General features: G+C 43.0%; 3 protein-coding genes and 1 long non-coding RNA gene across 7 annotated transcripts; 2 read left to right on the top strand and 2 right to left on the bottom strand.

The window, feature by feature from the left end:
- Positions 1-163: 163 nt before the first annotated feature.
- On the bottom strand, positions 164-8371 carry DENR (density regulated re-initiation and release factor). Of its 3 annotated transcripts, none has more exons than XM_037375427.1 (8): positions 8258-8371; positions 6834-6948; positions 5832-5851; positions 5463-5547; positions 4684-4764; positions 2465-2581; positions 1211-1350; positions 164-446 (listed from the first exon to the last, which is right to left on the bottom strand). In XM_037375427.1, exons 2-8 carry the CDS (start codon positions 6937-6939, stop codon positions 402-404), a joined length of 594 nt encoding a protein of 197 aa, XP_037231324.1. In that variant the 5' UTR covers positions 6940-6948; positions 8258-8371; the 3' UTR covers positions 164-401. The 3 variants fall into 3 exon arrangements, with proteins under 3 accessions (XP_037231324.1, XP_037231326.1, XP_037231325.1); XM_037375429.1 differs by lacking the exon at positions 8258-8371 and adding an exon at positions 8121-8223; XM_037375428.1 differs by lacking the exon at positions 8258-8371 and adding an exon at positions 8082-8198.
- Positions 8372-8456: 85 nt separating this feature from the next.
- On the top strand, positions 8457-13607 carry GPN3 (GPN-loop GTPase 3). Of its 2 annotated transcripts, none has more exons than XM_037375425.1 (8): positions 8457-8589; positions 8678-8786; positions 8912-9079; positions 10169-10293; positions 10941-11056; positions 11711-11807; positions 12324-12452; positions 13208-13607. In XM_037375425.1, the coding sequence occupies exons 1-8, from the start codon at positions 8542-8544 to the stop codon at positions 13268-13270; spliced, it is 855 nt and encodes a 284-aa protein (XP_037231322.1). In that variant the 5' UTR covers positions 8457-8541; the 3' UTR covers positions 13271-13607. The 2 variants fall into 2 exon arrangements, with proteins under 2 accessions (XP_037231322.1, XP_037231323.1); XM_037375426.1 differs by having other exon boundaries at positions 8460-8549.
- Positions 13608-14723: 1116 nt separating this feature from the next.
- Positions 14724-16438, bottom strand: LOC119142461. Its single transcript, XR_005102285.1, has 3 exons — positions 16133-16438; positions 15518-15588; positions 14724-14837 (listed from the first exon to the last, which is right to left on the bottom strand). It is a non-coding gene; the product is annotated as an uncharacterized LOC119142461 (long non-coding RNA).
- A 124-nt stretch (positions 16439-16562) lies between these two features.
- On the top strand, positions 16563-21510 carry ARPC3 (actin related protein 2/3 complex subunit 3). Its single transcript, XM_037375430.1, has 7 exons — positions 16563-16679; positions 17616-17715; positions 18783-18859; positions 19143-19211; positions 19466-19592; positions 20088-20182; positions 20992-21510. The coding sequence occupies exons 1-7, from the start codon at positions 16674-16676 to the stop codon at positions 21052-21054; spliced, it is 537 nt and encodes a 178-aa protein (XP_037231327.1). The 5' UTR covers positions 16563-16673; the 3' UTR covers positions 21055-21510.
- Positions 21511-21954: the final 444 nt, after the last annotated feature.

Here is a 21954-nt window from a genome sequence, read left to right on the forward strand (position 1 = left end):
CAGGAAATCAGACGTACAAGTTTCTGTACATTAGCTATATGCCTTATTAACTTCAGTTCATCTGAAAGGTGAGCAGATGAAAAATAAGCTTTTAATGATTTCAATTATGATTTTCCTGTAAAATTGCTAGAGGGAACTAGCTGTCAAGAAAACAGAAACTGTATTCAGTGAGGAACAGCAATTTTATTTAAATCTACTTCATGCGTAAGCATGATAGAACCCCAGTTTAACTTTGGCAAATATCACAACAAAAAAACCCAAACAAGCAGCCTATACAGAACAGTGAAAATGCCAAGGATACGGGCTCTCTACAGTTTCACTGCAGAGCAAATGGATTTAGAAGCCTCACTTGGGCTACATCATTTATAACCATATGATTAAATAAAGTTAGTCTTTCATGATCACTTCTTGACTTCGCCAAGATCTTCAATGCTATCATCATCCACCTAGGGAAAAAAAAAAGCCAAAACACAGCATATTAAGTATATTTTCTCCTGACATGTCTCACTCAGCATTCACCACTGTACATGTCAGTGCGGGAGAAGCATGCAGCACCATCCTAGATTCCCTGCTGTAAATCCTACGTGAGTGACACAGGACATGGGACACAGCTGAGCCCATGGGCTCTCAGTAAAGACAGGCCCCCAGAGCTCTCTCGGAAAGAACTCACCTCAGGAAACACCGCCACAAGGGAGAGTCACAGCAAGCGCTTGCAATTACAGCAGCGCAACCAAACCTCTCAGCCATCAACATTTCAGTTCAACCCAACATTAGCTAACATTTTCTTCTGAAGCACAAGCGTGTTTTGTTTGTTGTAATTTTTAATTAATTTTCAATATTTTAAGAGATTCTGAAAAATAGGGTGGCAATATAAGAATATATAGGCATTCACTGTTAAGATAAGTGTCACAAAGAAACCAGAGAGATTTGACAGCTGGACATATCCCGACATGCCTTCCTCGCTGTAGTACCCACAATAGCAGCACTACATGTTTAGGAGTTACTGTTTCTTGGGACAATGGAACCAACATTTGACTTCAAGTTTGATCACCCCTTAACTTAGTCATTCGTAGGCGGGAATGCAACAACTAGTCTTTTATATCTGTGCAACAATCTGTGCTGCCAAAGGTGAAATGCTTTTTCAAAACCATTGGAAAGTCACAGGTTATTGTGGAAAACCAGAGCTCTGACAGAAGAAAGGGTTTATTACCTCTGGCCACTTCTCCTGGATTACATCGATAATGTCATCTGTAAAATCCCCCTGAATGATGATTTCGTCTTCTCCTGTTACTGAGGCACCACAGGAAAACTTCTGAGCAAAAAACCTTTGTGCTTCCTTAAGATCAATTTCTGTTTACAGGAAAATGGACAGTTTTAAGTACAGTCACTGTCATAAAAGTATTTTCTCAAGTTTAAAACCAAAATCTTGTTTTAATGGTTGAAAAACTAGTGGCAGTTTACAGTTGCTACAGTTTCTGTTGAAAGCAGAAGCCTGTTTACATACAAAACAACTGACTCTACAAACCTAGCAAACTTCTCAAGGTAAAAATTGCCGAATGTCCTCTGCACATCCTGCTTATGCAGGTGTGTGCTACATGCACTCACCAGAAAAGCGCATACAGAGCTGTTTGAAAAGCACCTCCAGTTCTGCATCACTTCCATAGTTATTGAACAAGTTTTTCCATAGAAGTGTTTCATTCTTTTCAGAAACACGTCTGAACAATTAAGATTGACTTCCAGCACGAAGATACGTACCCAGTTCAGATCAAGCTAGTGCATATTACTGATCCCACAAGAAAACCAACGATACTCTCATGCAGGAAACGTGTAAATATCTTGTTAATACAACCAAGGTTAAAACTTGCCTCTTTAACAGAATTCATGATCAACGTGTGAAGTAAGATATTGTTATATACACCAAGCGGCTATTTGCCGCTGACCCGAAGCTATGTAGGACAGCATTATTAGTGTACTAATTTGGTATAATTATGTATTGGTTATATTATACATACCAATTATATTGGTATATAATTACTTTGGCAATAATTCAACTGCGTTACTAGAAAGGCAGTTAAAGCCTTACTTCATCAGCCTTGAGAAGATGTAAAATTAATTGTCAGTAAATATGTTATTGGTTTGCTGAAAATAAACGTTTTTATAATTAAAGACAGTAAGACTGCTCCAATGTCTAACAAGTGGACTGCTGTGGGAAGCCCTGTTTCAAAATAATAATACCTGTAACCCTGTTTGTTTGAAAACACCATGGAAATAAGGACTTTAATTATCACAGAGGGAAGTGAGTGTACCTTTGGCATGCTTTGGAACTGCTAAAAGCACCTTGGGACTCTCACCTTGCACAGATGGAAGCAGATCACTCAATATAATACAATCAGAAGAAATCTCATGAGGTTAAAGACAAGCACATCTAAACCCAACAAAACCCACGTAACAAAAGTCAACTCACCAAACGTTGCAAGGCCACATACTCTCGTGACATATTTTTTCTTCGCTCTAGGAATTTTAGCTATCGTAACTTTCTGTGGTACAGTCTTCTTTTTCTGTTTTATCTGACCTCTTCCACCTGTAAAACAGAGCATAAGGTTACATAATTAGTTAAATGATCTCACACTTCATCAAAGAAAAAAGCATGTAACATCAGATTTCATCCCTATAAACAAGAACTGCCACTTCAGTTTTTTTATTATTAAAAGGTCTCACGTAGTCATACTTCAATATTACAAGCAATAACAATATATGCGTGTCAATGTGTGTTCAAGTGCAGCTTGCACAGCAGAACCCTGCTACCATTATCAGAAAAGGGTTTTTCCCCACACTTTACTGATCACTGCACTACACTTCACCCTTCTTCCAGGAATTGTGCTGTAGTTGCAATCCTAGGAAAAAATTGTTACTTTCATGTTTTTCATAAGATTAAGATCCTTAGGGTTTGTGACTGAGGCAAAGCAACCTATGACCATTTACCGAGGACACGAGGAGACGTCTACTTGGGCCACTGGGTTAAACAGCAGATTAAGTTCTAGATACTGTGCACAACCCAGTCCAAACCATGTATCTTTATACGAGCCAGCACAAAACACCACACCTCTGAAACAGAAGCCAGCTACAGTAGTTGATTGCCAAACTTCCACATGATTTAACATCTTCTTTCTTACTGTCTGTTTCTAGGCCAACCTGAGGCAACATTTCCCATATCAGGCATTTATTAGCCCCAGTAAAGTTTGCAAAAGATATATTCCACTCATTAGGATTCTGCAAGTCAGATTAAGATCTCAGCTAACTTTGCATACACTCATCAAGTTACTCCAGGGTAACTAAAGTCTCATGTTCTTGAGCCTTCTCAGCATGAAAACCTAAAGAATTTCTGACAAGCAAACTAACCACCCCTTTTAGGAAACTAAACTCCTTTTCCTAACATGCGGCACTTTCAATTCTACATTACTATAAATCGCTATCTGATAATTTAAGACAGTAAACTGTCTTAAAATTTCCTCAGTAAATTTCTGCAGAGTCTTTGTAAATGTTTGTTTTTCCTCTCCCTCTTTAACAATCTCCTATCATCATACGTAACACCATACCATACGTTTTCATAAAATTTTAGATTCTAGGAGAAAATCCCTAAATATTTTATACACTATTTAGAATCAAACTAAAAACTAACTGCACCACACCACACGATAAATTCATGTTGAAAGAAAATGTCCTGAAGTCTCTGGGAAAAGCATCCAAGCTACAGAACATAAATTACTGTTGTCACTACATGTAACCTACTGACAAGGTAAACATAACTGGTTACCAAGACACAAAAATAAAACATCTGCAGCTATACATGACTTAAAATCCAAATCTTATTTGGCTATTAGCCATAATTTCTGACACACTACAGAAACAACTGACACTCCTTTTATGTATTATTATGTACATTATAAAAATAATAATTTATGACTTAATATTTATTTATATTAATATGCATTAACAGGCAAATGCATATTAACAACCCCAGTATTCTAATTTATAGTGGAAAGTATGTTAATTAATTAAACAGAAAGAACTCCAATGACAGAAAATACAAGTGTATTTGTTTCATGTATTTTCTATCTTCCATAGGTGTTTTTTAAAAATGTTTTTCGTTAATATTGTCGGGAAGAGACGTAGCTGTTAATGAAGACATAGGTGATAAGTGTTAAAAGCATAAAACCAAATCCTGTTCCATGAATACAGAGGAGGGGTAGAAGGAAAAAAAAAAGCAAAAGCAGTGTCACAAAGCATTAATAGAGGAAAGAAGTCCTGGTTTACCCTGCAAGCAACCTATAAACCGCTGTTAAACAGGGCAGAAACAAGTATTCTGGGAGGCAAGCCAGCTGATTTTAGGTTGAGAATTACTCCCTGAATAAGTGCAATAGCAATGACAGAAGCAATCAGACACATGACGCAGGGTCATCTTTCACTTGCTGTTCCTACTACCCAATCCTTCCACCAGCATACATCACCACACTAACTCTGCTACCACTGGAAGAAAGATATTTGACATCTTCCGTGCAGAGTCAAAGTGTAGCTAACAAACAAAATGCAAGAAATTTGTGCCACAGTCCAGACCAGCAGGTGAGAAAGGGATGCCCCAAACTGTGTATAAATCAGTACCACAATCAACTATTTAGACCTTGCCTCTCTTTTGCTTCTTCTTCTCCTCTTCTTCTGCAGTTCCTTGGCCTTCTCCAACCCCAGCCTCCTGTTTAGGTGAATTTTCTTAAATACATCAGAAAGGAATGGGGAGAAGAAAGAGAACAAAATGAGTGGTCAGACCACCACAGCCTTACAGAACAGGAAGTTAAGGTACAGTGATATTTTGCTAAATCCTAAACTCTTCGCTTAAGTGCAGCAGCCCCTTGACTGACAAGTGTTACACCTTCATTATAGCACTTAGGCAAACTAGATTTCAGAAAAGCGTTAACTCAAAGATACAGTTACAATTTCAATACAGCCTATTTACATAATTTCCAGAGAGACAGAAATTAATTACAGTGTTAATATTGAAATGCAAATTTCAATTTTATTGAAATTGAAGTGCAAATATTCAAATGCAAATCAACAAGTTTCCTATTCTTAATGACCTTTCCTCCAACCACCCACAGTAGATTGGACAGACATAAAATCCAGTGAACTAATTAGATGAGAAACAAGTATGTGGATAACTGGTTACAACAGGAACCTTAAAGCTCAAACATTATTACTGAAACTACACTTTGTTTATTCAGTGTTTTCTGACATTATCAAACATCCACAAACATTCACAGCATCCAAAAGCATGGAAGACACCTAAGAAAATTATTAACTTTCACACTTGATACAGCAGGAAAAAGGAAGAGATGAGAATTGGAGAAGCTCAAAGATTTCTGAGTATGTCTAAGGGCACGTATCAGCTAGAAAACAGAAAAGATTCTTACCTACTGTAAGTTTTGCAAACTCATCTGGAAAATTCTTTTCTAACCATTGTCTGCATTTGGTCACATCAGGCATGTACTCGCAGTACTAGAGAAGAAAGGTCGTATGAACATTGTTAGCACAGTACAAACTACATCACAAATACACCAAAATACATTTGCTATTCAGCTCAGCCATTTCTCCTTAAGACAACTGAATACAAATACTATACCAGAGCACATAAGAAACCTCGTGTAATCCTAAAGATGACAGTGGCTGAAGCACAGAACTACCACAATTAAGAAAAGCCAGAAAAGATCAGAAAGCATCATCACAATTAGGAATCACAGGACAGAAAGAAGAAACTCTAACAACAAAAAAAATTAACTCACCTCTGTTGGCAATGAACAGACTGGAGAAAGAAGGGAGGGGAAAAAAACAGATTACAAAAAGAACTTCTCCACTTACAGACTTAAGAGTTAAATTCAAAATTACGTTTTACAGTTAGGGATGACTTCTTGCATCATAACTTCTGGTTATAACCACACATTGACTTAAAAAGCTTACTTTATTGATACAACTTTATATTTTAACTTTTGTCTCATTAGTCATTTGCTCACGTGGTCTGCATTAGGATAAAACCATCACAGCAAGAGCAGCCAGTCAACGAAGGAAGGAGATGCCTACAGCTTTGGAAAAAGTTACAGAAAAAAACACCAGTTCTACCTAAGGCGAAAGATATACCTAATAAATTACCATATAATTTGCTTAGCTTTCTGTTTCCCAAGAGCTGTCAAAGACCAGAAGAGGGGACTGAGAACAAATCCAAACCAATTGTGCAGACTTTCACACACAACAGGGATTCCTTCCTAATCCTCTGTATTCAAGCCGAAAGCAAAATAACGTATTTATCTAAAAAAATATGTCATGATTATTTACTTCCCTTTTAAGCTTCATCCACATAACATATGTAATGAGTAAACAATAATTCTAAACACAGCGCAACAATTACTTTTCATGACTTCTAACTTTATTTCTTATTGTTATACTAATGCTTAGAGGCCTTTTCTGTGCTGAAGGCTTTACTGGCTTTCTGCAGGAAGAGATCTCTGCTTGACATTTTGCAATCTGAGCACCACTCCCACTTCTTTTACACATGGAAAGCTGTTAGTACCTCCACCTCTCAGAGGGAAGACCCTACGTACCCTACATTTCTCCACAATTGCTTTAGATAAAATACATAACACAAGCTATTTCAGAAAGGTCAAGCTGACTGTGGTCTAGCTTCTCAATAAAAGCTGACCAAGTCTCTGATTCTCTCACGCTTTCTGCTAGGCTGCCCTCACAAACAGCACATTGTAAGAATCGTGGATAACTGCCCCTTCAGCACTTGCCTCCGCAGTAGAGAACCCGAAGAGGATAGTCAGCATCTGACCTGGCACCGCTCCTTACGTCTCCTCTGCAGTCAGGGACCACAGGCTCAGCTACATCTGTGGCCATGTCACAAGCCTGGAGGTCACAGAATGAAAGAATCAGGACCTCATTTCTGGGTTAAAGCCATTCACATCTTTCCCAGCTCAACAAGAATCGCAGACAGTGACAAATCCCAGAGAAAACAGGCACAATAGTATAGAGTAGATGAGGGAGGAAAAAATAGGAGTCAAGAAATAAATGAAATAATATGGGGAAATGGCTCCAAAAGATAGGAAGCAGTATGGAATTCTAACATAAGGGGAAAAAACCCAAAGTGACACAAAATGCAGAGTAAAACGAAGAACAATCTGTGACAACACCACATGGAATTCAGAACATACTGGATTAAGCGAAACGTCAAGTATCATGTTAAACCAGTGGCATACAGACAGTAGGTGCACTGGGGGAGCAGGGGGAGGCACTGCCAGTGTATTAGCAAAGAAAAAGGGTCATTTCAATCAGTGTCAGCTGAGTTACAAGCTGATCCTAGGACACTGGCAAAAAAACCCAACAAAACAAACTCAACCCACTAATATACTTAATAATGGTTTACACACACACATTTAGGCAAGAGGCTTAAAAAACAGGAGTCAAGAGGGAAGGGTTTTGCAATGCACAAGAATTCTCCCAGGATCATGGGAGCAAGCAGGATACGTGCGTGGAAGACTCAGAGCCAGGGTGCTGCACAAGCTGTGCCTGGGCAGTGAAGACTGCTGAGGGAACACACCAGGGTACCAAGGGTGGGGGGTTTGGGGCAGGGGCCACAGGGAAATGCGCAGACAGTCACAGTGAGGGGAAGGATGCTGGAGTACTCATGGAGATCCCGAATCAGGGAGTGGGGAGGGTGCTGGGCAGTAGGGGGTTGTAGAAGTCGGGGGGAAGGGTGCTGGGGGGCCAGACATGCTGGGGAGCAGAGACATGGGGGGGGAAGGGCAGGGCTGAGGGGGAAAGAAAAGGGGGGTCAGCGCTGAGGGGAAAGGGAAAGAAAAGGGGGGTCAGCGCTGAGGCGAAAGGGAAAGAAAAGGGGGGTCAGCGCTGAGGCGAAAGGGAAAGAAAAGGGGGGTCAGCGCTGAGGGAAAGCGAGGGGGAGCAGAACACCGGAGCGGGAAGGATGCTGAGGTACGAGCGGTGAAGGGGGGTGAATGCGAGGGCAGGCGGAGCCGCGGTACCGGAGGAGAGGGAGCGGGCCGGTGCCGGGAGATGAATACCGGCAGCTGCGGGGGGGAGGCCGGCCGGCAGGACACCGGGGCAAGGCCGGCCGCCGCTGGGACGGGGCAGCGGCGGAGCGCCGCTCACGCAGAAAGAGGGGGGGGGGAGCCCAGGGGCGGCAGCGGCATGGCGTTACCCGGGAGGCCCCTCAGGCCGCGGCGGCGCGGCAGCTCCTCCTCCTCCTCCGGCGGCGGCTCCACACACCGCGCGGCACGTGCGCCCTGGCCAGCGCCGCCGCCGTCTCGCGAGAGCCCACGCGGCCTGACGGGGCGCGGTTTGAGCCCGCCGGCGCTCCGTACTAGGGGGGGAGGTGCACCATAGGCCACCCGGGCCATGTGACCAAGCAGCTACGGGCCGCCGGAGCGACCATTTTGCCTCCGCTTTGGCGTTGCTGGGAGGCCGCCGGCCCAGCGCGCCGCCATGCCGCGGTACGCGCAGCTGGTGATGGGCCCGGCGGGCAGCGGGAAGGTGAGGGGGGAGCGGGCGGCGGGGAGGAGAGGTCGGCCGCGGTAGCGACAGCGTTTCCTGACGGCGTCTGTGTGTGTGTGCTTTGCAGAGCACGTACTGCGCCACCATGGTGCAGCACTGCGAGGCGCTGGGCCGCGCCGTACAGGTGGTCAACCTGGACCCGGCGGCCGAGCTCTTCAACTACCCCGTCATGGCAGGTGAGGTGAGGGCCGCCGCCCCCCCCGAGGGAACGGCACCCCCTGAGGAACGGGACCCCCCCCTAAGGGAACGGCCCCCCCGGAGGGAACGCCCCCCCCAGCGCCTCCCTTCTCTGTCCTTCCAGACATCCGCGAGTTAATAGAAGTGGACGACGTCATGGAAGATGAATCCTTAAGGTTTGGCCCCAATGGTGGCTTGGTGTTTTGCATGGAATACTTTGCCAATAACTTTAACTGGCTCGAGGAAAGCCTTGGGCACGTGGAGGATGACTATATATTGTTTGATTGCCCAGGTAAACAAATGCCGACGTTTTGGTATCGTTTTTCATGTGCCACATAAAATTCCCAGTGCTTTTTTGTTGGTCATAATCATTCACGTTGGTTTTTTTTGCATTATAACAGCTGTCAGGGTCACTTTCAGGTGTGTCGGGAGTGAACTTGGTCCCAGGCTCACCTTGTTGCAGATTATCTTAAAGTTTTGCTGAATCTTTCTATATTTTGTGTTTGTGAAACAGTTAGCTATAGGAGCATTTTGATTTTAAGGAGCTGACCTCCATGTCAGCATTATGTTAGCACTTAACTAACCAATGACATATGAGTTGCTGTGCTGTTTGTTATCCAAGACTGTGTTACTTGAAGTCCTTACTCTGTAGACCATAATAACCTTACTTTACAGACCATAGCAAGAGCACTTAGGTTCTGTTGTATATAGGATGAGCTATTGGACAGTTTGGCAAGGCCGATAGCTAACCAACCAACTTGGCAACAAAACTTACTTTTATAATATTAAAAGTCATGCCCACAGGTCAAGAAGACCCTTGCCCAGGTGAAGACCCTTCCCCTGCGCAAGTGTAGTAACAGAAGAGGACAACACAGCAGATATTATAATGATACACAAATTAGTAACCAGTCATCGTAACTGGGAGTGTACAACCTTGTAATTTCATGTATAAATGTAACGGTGAAATCTACACAGGTGGGCTTGGTGTGTGGAGATGCCACCGAGCACCCAGCACTGCAGTGAAGGAGTGCCTGCTTCTTAATGCTGCAGTGGTGTTCAGAGGTTTGATTCCCAATCTTGGTGACAACCTGGGTGACCGCACTGGTGTTTGATCGCACCCTATGGTGTGGGAACGCTGGTGGCAACCACTAACGAACGCTAACTGGAGGTCAAGGGGGGGAAAGAAAAACCCTTTTCTTTCTTTTGCATTTCACCAGCGTAAGTTCACCCAAAGACAGAGCTGTCTAAAAAGAAAGAGAATGCTTTCTTTATCGTTTTTTATTTATATTAAGTGCAGTGCCCATATCTGTGTAATGGTTAACTGTGAACTGTTCCTGTGAGCTTCACATTTCTGCAGACTGATACCCTACGTGTGCCCTAGGTCAGATCGAACTCTATACGCATCTGCCAGTGATGAAACAGCTGGTGGATCAGCTTCAGCAGTGGGAATTCCGCGTCTGTGGAGTTTTTCTTGTGGATTCTCAGTTTATGGTGGAATCTTTTAAGGTATGCATTTGAAATCTGTCGTAAAAGTTCATACTGATAAAGAAAAATAAATCTGAGGAATTTAGGGAGCTGGGTTTGTTTAGCCTGAAGGAAAGCATGCTAAGCCAGGGGAGGTCTGATTGCTGTCTTCAGCTGCCTCAGATGTAGGTTGCGGCAAAGAAAACTCCAGCTGGATGTGAAGAAAAGCTGCACTGCAAGAGTGGTCAGGCCAGAACAGGGGCACAGAAAGACTTTGTTAGGTGCATTCATGGAGTTACTCAAAACTTGACTGGGCAAAACCCCTGAGCAACCTGATCTAACTTTCAAACTGGCTCTGGTTTGAGCAGCTGTATGAACCAGATAACTTCTAAAAGTCCCTTCCAACCTACATTCCTCTGTGATTCTGTGAGAGCTTTCTCGGATCTGGAGAGAGCCACTTTCCCCAAGCAAGAATCCCCAGAAGGGCTTTGGGTTATCTTAATGCGCCTTTCAGATTTCCAGATTTGAGCTCTGGAAGTAGATGACAGAGGGATATTTGGCACCTCCCTTTTCCAACAGAGAGCTGCACTCCTCATACGAACACATCTTTGTGTCTATGTTTCATATAGTCTGAATGTTGGTGTTTTGTTTTTCTGTACTTAACTACATAATTTTTCATTCTCCTTAAGTTTATCTCTGGAATTTTGGCTGCACTCAGTGCAATGATCTCTTTAGAGATTCCACAGATTAACATCATGACCAAAATGGATTTGCTGAGCAAGAAAGCCAAGAAGGAAATAGAAAAGTAAGTTAAAATTACTTACTCTGTAGTGTAATATATTGAGGCAAAATTCACTCAAAATTCAGGCTCACGTTTCCCACAATTGAAACATACTCTTTTGGAACAGGAAGAGATGCATTTGTTTTACATTGAACATAGTCTTTAAATGTCTTGATAGAATGCTTACAATTTAGCCAGAGTCAAAAGGCTGGCTCTGTGTTTTTACTTATCTCTGGATTTTTCTGTAAATAATTACCTTGAATAACTTATGTCATTCTGAATGACGTTCCAGGATACTGTGCTTCAAAACCTAAACCAGAGGTGATACTGTGAGTTTTTTTGGTACTGAACATACTGAGTTACTTGCATGTTCCTTTTGCATTTATGCTAAAATTACCAAATTAAAGTTTTTCCCTGTGGCCTTCCTCAAGCTTCCTTGAGTATACAAGTACATTAGCTAAAAGAAAATACAAACCACTTCAGTTGTTCCTACTGGCAATCATAGTCTGAGTTATTCAAATACTTACAAAACCTATTTTTAAACATTTGTGATAGGAAGTTAGTTCATTCAGATCAAAGAACAATAGGTGGTTTTCATAGCTATATAAAAGCACAATGACTCATTTGCTCTGTGACCAAGGATTCTTTTGATGCTAGTGATGACTTTGTTTCTCTCAGGTACTTAGATCCAGATATGTATTCTATGATTGAAGATTCTACAAATATGTTGAAAAGCAAAATGTTTAAAAAACTGACTAAATCTATATGTGGATTGGTAGGTATATTGCTTTTTGACTGGTACCTTTACATTCAGTCCTGTATTTATAAACCACACTGTATGGGGTTTGACTTCATTGCTGTTACATACTTTACGTAGTATAATAATTCTCCCCCCTCACCCCAAAACTATGTATTTACCTACCAGACTTACTAACAAAGCCAGGATTTAAAAGATTCTTAGGCACTTGAGCATTTTACTTCTTGCCTACTTAAACTCAGTTTTTGATTTTTTGTCAGATTAGCATAAGATTCTTAATACTACTTGGATTATAGCCAGTGCATTTTTTGTGAATCCTATTAGCAATTTTGGAAAATGGCTTTTTCTGCTGTGTAGAACTTAGGACTGACAGCCAGGTGTTCTGAGTGGGGAATTGCTATTGGTTTGCAGTGTGGCTTTACATGGTATTTTAGCAGTCCGGCAAGTGTGGTTTAAGGAAGTGGCTTAGAGTGCTGTGATTGAGAATTAACTTGCTGCATTCTCCTACTAACATCCTTGGAATCCTTTCTCTAGATTGATGACTACGGTATGGTTCGATTTCTACCTTTTGATCGCTCTGATGAGGAAAGTATAAACATAGTTCTGCAGCACATAGACTTTACCATTCAGTATGGAGAAGATCTTGAATTTAAAGAACCAAAGGTAAGGTATTTCTGATAAGATTAAAAAGTTAATAATGATCCATAATGTAAGTTGTAAGATAAATATATCCTTTGCCTTGCTAATAAATTATTGTCTTAGTATGGTTGAAAATAAGCCACGTTTAGTCTTTCAGTGACAATGCTTACATTGTCTTCTTTTACAATTACAAAAGTGAAATTCTTTAATATCATCTTGCATATGCAGACTGATCAAATGGTTGTGTTTTAAAAGTAATGCTTTCGTTTTTAAAAATAATGGAATTTTAAACTTTCAAAGGTAACAAAGGACCATTAAGGTTACTAAGATTTGTTCCTCCATGACTGTTCAAACTCCCTTGAAAATTCCTGTGTTGAATCCATGTGTTGCATACGAGATACAGATTAGGAATAAATTCTATCATGTAAGATACATGGTAGAAGAACGCTGTGTTAAAATCTGTTCCAAGCCCTGTCTAGTTTTATTATGCAGCTCATAAATCCTCAGGAATAAGTCCAGTGCTTCTATTGCATTTTTTTAATTGTTTTGTACTCTTCAGGTATGCAAAATACCTGGATCTAGATTTTGAGCTATACAGTTTCAATAGCTCCAGAAACAAATTGCTTTTCAGAAAGTTTTGCTACGTGTTCTATGGAACCATATTAGACATTGTTCCTGTTGTGGTTTCTAAAGCAAAACATTGCAAAATGTCACAAAACAGTCTGCAACAGCCACTAGGAATGAGTCAGCTTTTACCTTTTTCATTTTCTTTTTGGCAGGAATGCGAAGAAGACAGATCTGCTCTTGTGGATGAATACTTTCAAGACCGCGTGGATGAGTGAAAAACAGATGCTCAAAAATGGGAGCAAAATACCTTGCTTGTGTTAAAAAAGAAAAAAGAAAAAAAATCCACCCCTGCACAAACATCCTTAATGTCTTATCTGTAAGGTAACTAATCCTTACAGTGAAGTGAGCTATATGACCTCATAACTATTTTAATAAATCGTTTTTATTCTTATGCTTGTGTGTTAAAATACATAGGCTAGCATTAACACATATAAAAGTTCCTACATATAGACATGTCTCATTTAAGCATGGGAGTGCTTGAAAAAAACCTAATCATTTGCAAAAGAGGAAAAGCCCATCGTCGTATGTTGTAATAAACCTCTATCCCCAGTACTGAGTAGTTAGTTTCGTTATTAGATGAAAGAATTGTTGTAAAGGGTGAAATTTGAACTTCATGAATGGAACCTGAATTAGGCAAAGAGATGACTGGCAACTTCAAATGGACATCTGGTCAGTGTGTGGTGTCTCACCCTTCTTGAAGAACATGAGTGTTTCACGTTCACTTTGGAAGAGCCTAGATTTTAAGCCACCTTAAGGATACTTTTGGTGCAACTTGCACATGGCTTTAAGTGGTTGTTCATACATCAGTAACATCCTAAGCACAACACAATACTTAATAAAAACCAGTTTAAATAGAACTCGGCAATGTCTTGTGCAATCATGTTAGAAACTCAGTTAACGAAGAATTCAGCAACAAATACGTAAGCTTTTTTTTCCCCTGGAATAAAGAACTCATACTCCTACTATGGACATACGTTACCTCTATAGTACAATGTCTGGTGCTTTCAGAGAAGCAAAACTTATACCTCCAAAGAACATACTTGACAGAAGTAACTAAATACATACTAAATTGGTCTTGGGAATTTTTCAGGCAAGTAGCGCCAATTCTGGAATTGGGTGTACTGCTAACAGACTCTTCATATCAGATAATAATTAAAGCCCTATGGGAAAAGGTACAGCTGAATTTGCCTCTCAGTGTTTACAGTTCTTGTGTATGTACAGACTGTTCCTGGGGTGCTTTGAGTGTTTCAATACATGTTTACTGCTGCTTCTAAAATCTGTGAGTCCAATTTATTAGCTACATTCAGCTGAATTTCAGGATGTATTTTTTTGCTGCTTATGCCCAACCTTTCCTTAATCCTATGGAATGTGATTTACTCATGGAATCCTTGAATTAAAATATTTTCCTGAAAGGGCCTCATGCTTGTGAAATGCTTAACATCAGTGAATGCATATATGTAGGCATATCATCTGTCTATATATATATCATGTATTAGAAATTAACCCCATCCTCACAAAATATGAGCAGCTGAGTATTTCAGTAGAATAAGAACAACTGATGTCATTTTGTAGGAGCAGTTTGGTTAGTTAGCAGATACCTGAGTGCAAGGATACCCCTTAACGGAAACAAAATCTAGGATTGAATATTTGGAGGCAAATGCACTTACCTAAAGCTGGGGTGCAATAGCAGCTTGGCACAGGGCTTACTTCTGTAGTTTTCTTGCTTCTAGTCCAGAAGGCATACTTTTTTTCTTATTCAGCAGTAGAATTTGTTGTTCATGTCTATTTAAATAAATGGTTACATGGTCATACTGTTGATACAGTGCTTATTGCTGAAGTAAGGATCTGCTTTTTTCAAAGCAGAGCTAGAAGAGGGAGAGGGGTTCAACAGACCAGCAAATCCTGCATGTCTAGAGGAAAAGGACTCCCCAAAATGTGTATGTGGAGGTCAGGGAGGATTGCATGGGATCTTTTAAATGGGAACAAAGAAAAACTGGGAAATAAGATGTCACCTAAGAGCTATTCAGATGGATTTTCAAAGCCAGATTTCAAAAAATGGCCAGCCTTACAACCTCTGCAAGCCTCATGACACCTGGCATTTCTAAAACCTTACTCCCGGCACCAGACATTGGTGAATGTGGAGATTTCAAGACAGTCATTGCAGTCACAAGAGGTGAAAAAAAATCAAGTCTTCAGAGCTTTGAAACATGGGTCCAAAAGCCCTGAATATATTTGTTTACTAGCTATGGTGCAGGTTAACCTCCAGATGGAGCAAGTCTTTATGCCCACATGGAGCTAATCGCATGTTGGCGGGACATCCTCTGGCTGAACTGAACCATGCAAACGGGAAAACTTTGGTGGCTTTAACTCACCTCCAGACTGGCACATCCTGGGGCCTAGCCAGGCTTGTGACGTCGAAAGGCCAAACCCCGGGGTGCTGCAGCCAAATTACTTTGACTCACCTTCCAAATCTCTCCATCTCCTCTCCCTGACTCATGCTGTGACTCATTTAGCAGTAGATAAATTCAGCATGCTGGATCGAAGGGAAGGGTATGGCTTAATAGTAACAGGAGCATGCACCTTAAAATCACTCTGAATCCCCCCAGATCCCTGCCACATCCCTCCAAATCCCCACCATATCCCCCTGAATCCCCACTACATCCCCCCAAATCCCCACTGCATCCCCCAAATCCCCACTGCATCCCCTGAATCACCACCACAGCCCCCTGAATCACTGCCACATCCCCCAAGTCACTGCTGCATCCCCCCAAATCACCACCGCATCCCTCCAAATCAATGCCGCATCCCCAAAATCGCTGCCACATCCCCCAAATCACCACCGCATCCCTCCAAATCACCGCTGCATCCCCCAAAATCACTGCCACATCCCCCGAACCATGAATCACTGCTGCATCCCCCCGAATCACCACATCCCCCAAATCACTGCCACATCCTCTGAATCACAGCCACATCTCCCGAATCACAGCCGCATCCCCCCAAATCACCACCGGATCCCTCTGAATCACTGCTGCATCCCCCCATATCACCACTGCATCCCCCGAATCACTGCCACATACCCCCGAATCACAGCCGCATCCCCCCAAATCACCACCGCATCCCCCCAAATCACCGCTGCATCCCCCCAAACATGCCATGTCTGGCCCCATTCTGTGCTTCCTTGCCCCGAGTGCCCCACGCAGGGGGTCAGATCAGGCAATGGCCACGAGCGCTGGGGAGTGACGGGGCTGCGAGCCGAGCATCCCCCCTCCGCGCTGGGGGGCTTGCCTCTGCCAGCGAGCAACCCGCACGCCAGGGGGGCTGCAAACCAAGAGGGTGGCACGGAGGGGTTACTGCCGTGCCGGTCACAGAGGGGAGGGGCAGGAGGCTGCATGGGGGGGGGCCGGAAAAAGCAAGCAAGCGGCGGCGGGGATGAGCTGCGAGAGCCACCGCTGCAGAAGGGCAGTGCCCTGGCGGGGGCGGGACGCGAACCGGTGACCCCGCCGCGCCGCCGGGGCCGCCCCACTTCCTGCAGCGCGGGCGGAGCCGGAAGCGGCAGTGCCTGGCTGCTCCCTTGGTGCTGCGCTCCGCTCCGCCGCCGGCTCGGCCCTGCCCTCCGACATGCCGGTGAGGGGCCTGCTGCCGCGCGGGCGGGGGGCTCGGGGGAGAGGCGCCAGGCCTGGGGCTGGGGGCTCGGGGGGCTGCGGGGCTCCGGGGTCTGCGCGGAGGAGGGAAGGGGCTAGAGCAGCGGGGAGCCCTGCCGAGGGCAGGGGATTGCTGCGGGTGGAGGCAGCGGCAAGGCCAGCGCCCCCCTCTTCCTCACCCTCCTCTTCCTCACACCCCCACCCGGGGGTCTAGCCGCCGTCGGGGGGGTGGCAGCCCCCGGCTCTAGCGGGGGGGAGGGCGGTAAGCTTGGCTTTGCTCTGGTTTTCTTCGCGCCGTCTGCCTCTGAAATAAACATCATTTTTGCTAGGGGGTGGTTTTTACACACACGTGCACACACCCCTTGCCCCCCCCCCCCCCCCCCCCCCCCCCCCCCCGCCCCCGACCTCGGCTGCGAGGAGGCGAAGGCCTCCCCAGGCCTTCTCCCAGGGGAATGTTTGGAAAGTGCCTAAAACTTAAATTGTTGTTAAAATTTGGTTCCTCAGGAAGAACCTGGCATATGCAGTAAGGTTTGGGATTTTTTTTTAATTTACTTGACCACTTTTACAGGGCACAGAAAGGTCTTTTTTTCAGTGTGTGGGTATGTATTAAGTCTAGCTTTATTGCTGTCTAATATTATTAGTTAGATGTGGAAATAAAATATGGTCTTTCTTAGTGACCAGCTAATTTTCAATGAACTGTACAGTTCCCTGTATGTGTGATATAATAGTATCAAATAATAATGGGATCTGGGCCTAATTAGAAAACAGCAATTGTTTGTGCAAGGAAAAATTGCTGAAAGCATCACTTCACTCATGAGCTAGACTCTGAGTCCAAGTTGATGAAGACGGGGGGATGTGATCGGACACAGAAATGTCTATTTTCAGTAGCATTAATAACGAGCCTTTCCCCCGTCTGTAGGCTTACCACTCAACTTTAATGGATTCCGACACCAAGCTAATTGGGAACATGGCGCTGTTACCCATCAGAAGCCAGTTCAAAGGCCCAGCACCTCGGGAAAGTAAGTTTATAATAATAATCTCTGAAAACCTGCCTGTACGTAGCTCATCATCTCGCAGTTTGCTCCAAGCCTGCCCTAGCAAGAGTGACAAGAGGAGTCATGGGTTGGAAATGGAGTGCTTTGCAGTTTATAGAGGAGGAGAAAAGTTTTCAAATACTGAAGTTGTGCAAAACGTCGAAAATAATTATGCACAGATGAAGACGCACCGTGCTCCAGCTGAATCTGTTGTTTCAGTAATTAAAGCCTACGGTTACTGTGCTCACACTTCCTCCTGGGTCTTGCTGTGCTCTGCAGCAGGTTTTGAGGAGGATGTGGCGGCGCAAACCCTCTGCTGTCAGAGGAAGTGGAGGTTTGGCTGCAGAGAACTTGTGCTTTAGGTCTGCGGCTGATGATGCTCCGCTACTCTGAAGGACGAGGAGTAGGATAGGCAGCACTTTAGGGTAGGGGGCTTCAAAAATTCAAATGGAGTTATGGGCGTCCCAACAGGGTCCACAGGCAGACTGGTGTGGAGTCCCCTTCAGCACAGGAAGTAGCGCTTCCCAGGTGTGACATTCCCCAGTAATGTGGCGGTTCAGTTTGAGAAAGGAAATAAAAAGGAAATGTTTCTGGCTTTAAGCAGTCTTGAATGGTAGCAAAAAATCATCCTGTCCTGGGCCCCTCCTTTTTTTTTTTTTTTTTTAAGAGGATAATGAAATTTGTGGTGTTATGCTTTCTCCAAAAATATCTTAGTGTCCTGAAAAGACTTTTATGCTGTTAGAACTCTGGTGAGTTACTCAACTGGTAGAAAAGTGGGGAACTGCTGAATTGCTGCTGTTTGTGAAGAAATCATGGGGGGAGGAGGAGAAGGGAGTTAAAGCTCCTGCTAGAGCAGGAACCTTAAATACTGTGGTCTGAGCTTACCAGCGTTTCACACAGCAACAACTGTTTTCTGTTACATAGTGCTGTCTTCTGCTTTTTGTAAATACCAGGGTTTTGCTGGTGCAATAATCCTTATTTATGTATTTCAGTGAGTAGAATTTATGACTAAATGCAGTGCGCTGTTTAACTCTATATTTCTTTTTTGTTAGCTAAGGACACAGATATAATAGATGAAGCAATCTACTACTTCAAAGCTAATGTTTTCTTCAAAAATTATGAAATTAAGGTAATTTTTTCAGATATGGTGCATATAGTAGTTCTTTGGAGGGTTGGTGCTGTGACTATAAATTTATTTTAAATTAAGTAATTCTACTAGGTAACAAAACCTCCCCTTCTTCCCACTTAATTTTTAAAGTTGGTTAAATGCCATGAATTGCAAGTTCCTCTTTCATGGGGAAATTGTAGGCCAGAATGGCTTGAACTCATTCCTGTTTCAGACTTCTATCAGTTCCATAAAGTCTCCCTTAATCTAAGAGTGACTGGGCTCCACGCTTGCTCTTGTTTTGCAGAACGAGGCTGACAGAACACTGATCTACGTAACCCTCTACATTTCCGAGTGCTTGAAAAAGCTGCAGAAGGTAAGAAAAGTGAACTTCTGTGCTGGGGATTGTCCTCGGGCAAAGTATTTAGTCTCATTCTAGTGGCATAACTAATCTTGTTTGTCCCAGCTGTCAGAGCCACAGATACTCCAAGGCTGTGGATCACCAAAGATATGTTCTGTTGCTCTTTTTGATGAGTTTTTATGTGTTACAGATTGGTAAAATATTTGGGTCTAATGCTCAATCAGTTTTTGTTTATAACTGTTAATCCATTGTTTGCCTGGTTCTTCCAGTGTAACTCCAAAGGCCAAGGAGAGAAAGAAATGTACACACTGGGAATCACTAACTTCCCAATCCCCGGGGAGCCTGGCTTTCCGCTTAATGCCATTTATGCCAAACCTGCCAACAAGCAGGAGGAAGGTAAGGCTAATCCAGGACCTCAAAAGGCTTCCTTGGGCTTGCACGTTACCAGCTCCATTTCTGTGACTGCAGTGAGAAAAATGACCCTTAAAACTGAGTCTTTTAAGTCTGCAGTTCTGTCTTCTGAGGGCAGTAGAAGGTGGATTTTCTCAGGGGCCCAGAGACTCCCCTGGATTAACAGGGGTCTGAATCTGCCTTTGGCACCAACATAATCACTAGCTAAACCCTGTAATGGAGCGCAAGCCAACTGCTGCACTGGCAGAATAGCCCACAATAATGGGCAAAGGTAACTGAGAGAAGAAAACAGTTTGGATGATCCTTTTTACTGGTGTAGTATCATAAAAATCCCAAGTATGGCTGTAAATTGAGCCAGCCAACGAGTACCTACAGATGTGAAAACTCTTTTAAGCAGTGATAGCTGATGCTTCCCTGTTAAATTCAGTTTGACTTGGTGCTGCCTCAGTTTACATTGGTTTTTCCTGTGCTGTATTTCAGAGGTGATGAGGGCCTACCTGCAGCAGCTGAGGCAAGAAACTGGTCTTCGTCTTTGTGAAAAAGTATTTGATCCTCAGAGTGACAAGCCTAGTAAGGTAAGAGTTCAGCGCCATCATCACAGATTTAATGAAAGGCCTGGTGTGGGTTTTTTTCAGAAATGTGTGGAGAGAAGTGAGATGATGGGGTGGGGGATCAGGTATGGGCAACTTTGGTGCAAGCTTCCCTGCTTTTACAAGGCTAGCAAAATAGCAGGCTGCAAGTTATCAATAAATTTAATCTGTAATGTGGTGAGACAGCAAATGCCAATTCGGGTTACTTTAAAAAGCAGGGCAGTAATAAGTGGTGTCTGGTTCAACTCTTCGAAGTATTGCACATCTGCTGTTGGCTGGGTTTTCAAATGGAAATTCACAGGCATGAGAGATGCTGTTTTAGCCTCCCAGGCAGATTTGATGGCTTCTTTGAAGTAGACCATTTTGTCTCATATCCAGATAAAAAAAGCTAATCAATCAATGAATGAATATAATAATTGACTGTTTGTATGTTTCATCTGCAAATGCAACTGCATTTAATATTGAAATTATGTAGGCTAACTTAGTTGAAAAGGCATAGCTTTCTGATGCATCCCATCTTTATATTGGAATAAATGGTAAAAATACAGTAATAGAAATAAGAGAAAGTGGAATGTCCCAGTTCAATCCAGAGTCCTATTTATAAATTCATGGGTTCCTTCCTTCCCTCTTGTTTGCCTAAATTCCAGTAGAAACCAGTGTGGAAAACTGTATGTGCAAAACTGGAGCCTTAACATGTGTTATTTGTCAGAGGTTGAATACTTTAAAGTCACTATTTTGCTTATCGTATGGAGACCACTGTGGCATATTTTTTGACTTTTTACTTCCTTCTGCAGTGGTGGATCTGCTTTGTGAAGAGGCAGTTCATGAACAAGAGTCTTTCAGGTCCTGGGCAGTGAAGAGGCGAAATAGCAACAACATTAAACATTTTCACAGCAAGGTGTTTAGGTATTTTGCCTTTGTTTTGGATACATTTTGTACCAAGGAAGAATTAAGTACTTACGAAGAAAAAAACCCACCACCAAACCATAAACCAGTCAATGAGGGATAGAGGGAGGGAGAGCAAAAAGTAATTTGACGAGTGTAAGCCAATGTTATTAAGCTGGTGCTTAATAGGTGATTTCTAACTTGCTGTTTCAGGTGCAAGCTGCTTTGTTATCAGAGGCTACAGCTAGCATTTAAAACAGGGCTTGTATTTAAGAGAAGAAATGGGCTTGCCTGTGGGGTAGGGGGAGCTGTGTAATTGCTCTACTGGCTAGAGTCTCTGTTATCTCCACAGAAAATGTACCTCTCACGCTGTGTTGTCAAGTGCAGTGATTTTTACCTTGTTTTCAATAAACTTTGCTTGTAATTAACATTGTATGACATAAATTAGCTACCGATAGCCTTCAAAGAAATCGGGGTGGGGTTTTTTGTGAAAAGACCATCATTATTTAATGGTAATTAGTAGGAAGTGAATCATTGCCACTGAAAATGGGATTAATAGAGGGGGCTGTAGCTTGCAGCTCTGTGCTTGGTTGTTGAGGTGTGTCTTTGCACTGTACTGAAACACCCTGGAAGGGTGACGCTGGCGGATGGCATTCGGCTCGGTCCGGCACTGCCTTTCTGGTGGTGGGTTTGGTTCAAACACAGCCATTGTGCAACACTGGCAAAAACTGCGACTTTTGGTCGGTCAGTTGGCTTCTTGAAGAACTATAAATCCAAGCTCAGGTTATTCTCAGCTGTTTCTTTGTGTGGCAATGCTTATTTTGCTGTCACTGTACCACACCAACATGCTTTTTGGGTTATGTGAAGCCCAG

The sequence above is a fragment of the Falco rusticolus genome, chromosome 1, assembly GCF_015220075.1.
Source record: "Falco rusticolus isolate bFalRus1 chromosome 1, bFalRus1.pri, whole genome shotgun sequence".
NCBI lineage: Eukaryota > Metazoa > Chordata > Aves > Falconiformes > Falconidae > Falco > Falco rusticolus.